This window comes from Rhagoletis pomonella, unplaced genomic scaffold, assembly GCF_013731165.1.
Source record: "Rhagoletis pomonella isolate Grant_MI unplaced genomic scaffold, Rhpom_1.0 Rhpom_scaffold_00002, whole genome shotgun sequence".
NCBI classification, from domain to species: Eukaryota; Metazoa; Arthropoda; class Insecta; order Diptera; family Tephritidae; genus Rhagoletis; species Rhagoletis pomonella.
In genome coordinates, this window is record NW_023458556.1 from 10,716,502 (window position 1) to 10,721,028 (window position 4,527).

A 4,527-nucleotide genomic window follows, 5' to 3' on the forward strand; every position below is an offset into this window, starting at 1 on the left:
AAAAAAAAAGGTATCAAGCTCTTAAAAAATCACCCGTTAGTTCGCGATAAATCTCTTTTACATGCAAAAAAGTAACAAGATATTTTCAAACAGTCTTTCTGGTTTTACCATGGTAGCGATTTTTAATTATTTACAAAGAAATGTGTTTTCAAGCTAAACTCAAATTTGTTTGAATGAATTGTAAATGAAATTGGGCAATTGAACATACATTTACATACCTTTGATTGTAGCTGAATTTGCAGAGGTTCTGGCTGTTATTGGTTAGATTCCCAAAATGTTAAAACGTTAACACAAATTTTAGTTTTGTATTACCAATCTATGAAAAAGCATCTGCGAAGTGAAAGCGTATTTAAACGAAAAACCCGCCAAGCAAAAATCTATTTAAAGTAAGCAAACCCCCCGCTGCATCCCTATTTCGGTAGTTCCGAACTAGTTCAAAATTCGCCAGATAAAATCTAGTTCGTTCTGCATCCCGTTTTCTATAGTTTCAACCGGTTCTAAATTCGTCAAATTAGATGTAGATATCTAAAAATAAAAATGTTTTTTAGAAGTACCACATCTCGCTGCTTTTGAACTGGTGGCGATCTAGTTACTATCGGACTGGTTCGTTTTTGGCGATAAAGATCTAGTACGGAACTACAAATTTTGTTCACCAGTTCGGAGTTTCCCTATAGGGTTTGCATGTTCATACTTATGTATGTACATATGCACATTAAGGTAGGCTGAAAATCACATTCTATAAAAAGTCGATTGCATTAATATTCAAATGCCTCCATATCTGAAGAATAAATTAAGTCGAAGTATTTTTTCATACTTTTTCAAATTTTTTTCTAACTATACACAAACTTGCCAAAAATGCGGCACACCGCCAACAGTCATGGGTTTGACAGCATTTTTAGCGATTTGCGCTCTTTCACTTTGTAGTACTCCTTGCAATTTTTATTTCTGAAAGTGGTTTCTGTGACTTTGCGCAAAAATGGCTTTTTTGGTGTTTACAAGAGAAAGTACACTTTCGCTTTCGCAGCGAAATGCATACAAAAAGCGGCTGCATTGCTATGTTTAACCGCACTTCATCGTATGCACACATACATATGTATATGTATGTAAGCATGTATGAATTAGGGACGTTCCGATACCATCAAAGTATCGATACCTACTCAAATGAGTTTACTCAAATTGCTATTTCGATACTACTTATATGAGTCAAGCGAAAGTATCGATACCTACTTATATCGATAATTTTTCATCCTTTTAAATTCAACAAAGCGAAAGTAATTTGCAGGCGTTTTCTGTGACAAAGCTTTGCTGCACCTGAGTGGAAGATCGAGCTATCTCGGAAGAAAGTTCGAAAACGACCTATCTCAGAAAACTTTTCAAAAGCGCCCTATCTCAGAAAACTTTTCAAGGACACCCTATTTCAGAATTCGGTTCAAAAACGCCCTATCTCAAATATTTTCAATACATTTGCAGTTGAGGTATCGATATATATATTTCTTCTTTAGTAGCACTTAAAGTAATACGATTATGTACTTAGACAAAAAATTCAACCTTTGAAAGGATCCCACAAAACTTTACGGCTATAAAGATTGCTTACACTTTGTTGTGGTATCACTAACTTTGTAAAAATATATCCACACCTTAGAATTTGGCGGTGTAATTGCTTAAAATATTTTTTTTATGAAAACGAAGCAACTATTTTCCATAGAAAAAAATATTATCGACAGGATATGGCACTTTCTCAAATCGATTCGATACAAGTACTTTTCCTTCGATACCAAGTAGGTATCGTAACAACGATTCGAGTAAAAAAAGTAGTTGGTATCGAAACAAAAGTATCGAGTACATACTCGTATTTACTTGTATCGGAACATCCCTAGTATGAATGTATGTATATGAGTTACATACATACTATGTGCATATGTACATCTCAACAAATCCTTACGTATGTATATAGAGCATGTTTCATGTTACTGTATGAAAATTCTTGCATTTTTGAGGAAAATTAAACTTTAATTATATTACTGAAAAATCTAAAGAAATTTTCCATCATCCATCAATTAGCATTTGTTTGCATTATTTTATTTTATTTTTGCATCTAAACATTCGGTTTGAACTTTAAAGGAATTATGTATACATTGCATCTGCTCGATCGTTATGTAAATTTAATTGCGTGTTAATTTTGGTGTTATTGCGAATACATGTCTGTTAGAACATGAGTTGCATTCGCAATCTGAGATGAGCTTGCAATTGCTGCGCAACAAGATGTAAATATTTTCGTTTACAATCCTATACGCAAGCGCTGACTGGCAACTTTCGAAGCCTACCAATTTCAATTAAGTTATGCAAATATTTATTTATTTTGCCCATATAAGTATGTACGTATTGGTATTTTGTTCGTTCAGAACTCAAAGGGAAGTCTTCTAAACAGGGAGCAAATTTCTGCATTCTCTGCAATTCCGCGGCAAAATTTGAATAAACACAGTTTTCGCTTCATTTTTTTCAATCTTCTATACCCGAGTCGAAGGATCCATACGCATGATAGCAAATGTGGTTGATTATGTCGACGCCAGTGGCGAATCGAAGGCGGCCTGTATAAAGCTCGTGCAGAACGCCACCTCATCTTCTTCGGTACTCGTCACGCGCGCCATTTTACTCATTGTCATTTACTCAAACCCATGACACAAAAGGGTGGTCAAAATTACGTACAGTTGTGAAGCTGGTTGTTGTTGTGGTTGCGACAGCATAGTTTTTGGGGAGTGTTCCTGCAGTGACAGTCCTTGGCCAGATATAATTCTGGGTGATTCCGGTTACGTAGACCCGACAGTCGTGAAGCTGATGTGATGCCTATTGCTCAAAACAGCCTCCCCTTAAAATTCACACCTTGTTATAGCAAGCTTAGAATGAAAAATTTGAAAAAATACATGCTATACATTCATATGTACATTAGGGTGCTCGAAAAATACGTCGAAAAGTCAGATTTTCTCGAATTTTCCGTAGAATCGCTATAGAATCGTTAAAAATACATAAATATTTTTTGATCGAATAAAAATATTTCTTTTCAGAAATCTGCAAAAATTAAAATTGTGAGGGATATTTAACTTTAAAAATTAACCAACTACTTTTTTTTTAACATGCCTGATGTATTTACTATTACATAAAATAACAATTTTTTTATATAAAAGAAATTTGATTATCGGTCATGAAAAAGTAGTTACCAAAATATTTTCAGTTTAATATACAGGGAAATAATCGACCAAAAAATATTTGTTTTTAACGATGTAAAATATATGTAAAACTTCAAAGCCCCGACGGCACTGTTTAATATTAATCGATTTCAAAATACAAAAATACAGTTCTCGTTATTTTCGATATTCTTTAATTCTGGGGATAGCTGAAAATTAAAAATGTTAATCTAACCTTATGTGCAGATGTAGATATATACAAATCTTTTAGTTCAACTAATAATTTGACATATGTATGTACTTGCAGGTGTACGCCAGCTTATTTAAGCCACTCCGCGTGACGAGGCATCAATTCAAAAAGATATTGAATTGTATGAAACTAATACGATCGTTGAAGTACCAGGAGGTGTATGCACAGGAGAAAGTTACCAAAGTTGATAGCTTATCACTCGTACTGTCTGGGAAGTAAGTAAAAATGGTTTACATAAATACATAAGTATGTATGTATGTACAATAGGGTGGTCCTTAAATGTAGGAATCAATTTTTTACATAAGATTTCCTAAGCCTCAACCCCTACTTCGATGCTACTATTGTCGAAGATATCACATATAAATTTTAGTCCCGATTGGAGACGGTTAAGGCGTGTCGCACAGGGGGCAAAGTTCAGATTACCCTATGAAGACGTCTTAACCGACTCCAATCGAGACAAAAATTTATTTGTGATATACTCGACATTATTAGTATCGATTTTGGGGATCAAATGAAAAAAAAATATTTAAAATTTTTTGAGTCCATAGAGGCATCTCGCCTTTGATTCTTTTGCGACACGCCTTAACCGTCTCCAATCGGGACCAAAATTTATATGTAATATCTGTGACCATAGTATTACCGATTGAGGGGGTGAGATAGAAAAAATTAATTTTTAAGAACCACCCTTATGTACATACAAGTCCCAGATTGGACACAGATGTATGTAGTTTTCACTCATTTACCGAACAAACATTTAGTTTAGAGAACTATTAGAAAACAATTTGCATTCGAATAGGTTTCTCTAAGTTAGAAGGTTAAAAGACGATTACAGAAACTGTGGAGAATTATAGCAAGCTCTATAAAAAGGGATCTTGCATAGTTCCCGATATCGAGAAAAAGTTTAAATATCTAATCGCCTTCTAACCTTGAATTCTAATTGGTTTCTAATATTTTATGTTTTTCTAATCATTCTCTAATCGAATTCTAACATAGTTATTTAACCTGATTTGCGATTCGAGAAACATTAAAAAAACCACGTTAGAATTCTTATGTAACGGGTGATTTTTTAAGAGCTTGATAACTTTTTTTTTAAAA

At 33.8% G+C, this 4,527-nt stretch overlaps 1 protein-coding gene across 1 annotated transcript in view; it reads left to right on the forward strand.

The window, feature by feature from the left end:
* LOC118733067 (blood vessel epicardial substance-like) overlaps window positions 1-4,527 on the forward strand; it is a gene marked incomplete at its 3' end in the record, with an annotated part of 121,302 nt that overhangs the window by 113,207 nt on the left and 3,568 nt on the right. Inside the window, exon 3 of the mRNA XM_036462257.1 lies at window positions 3,490-3,647. Within this exon, the coding sequence (XP_036318150.1) occupies window positions 3,490-3,647 (158 nt within the window). The remainder of the gene's footprint in view (window positions 1-3,489; window positions 3,648-4,527) is intronic.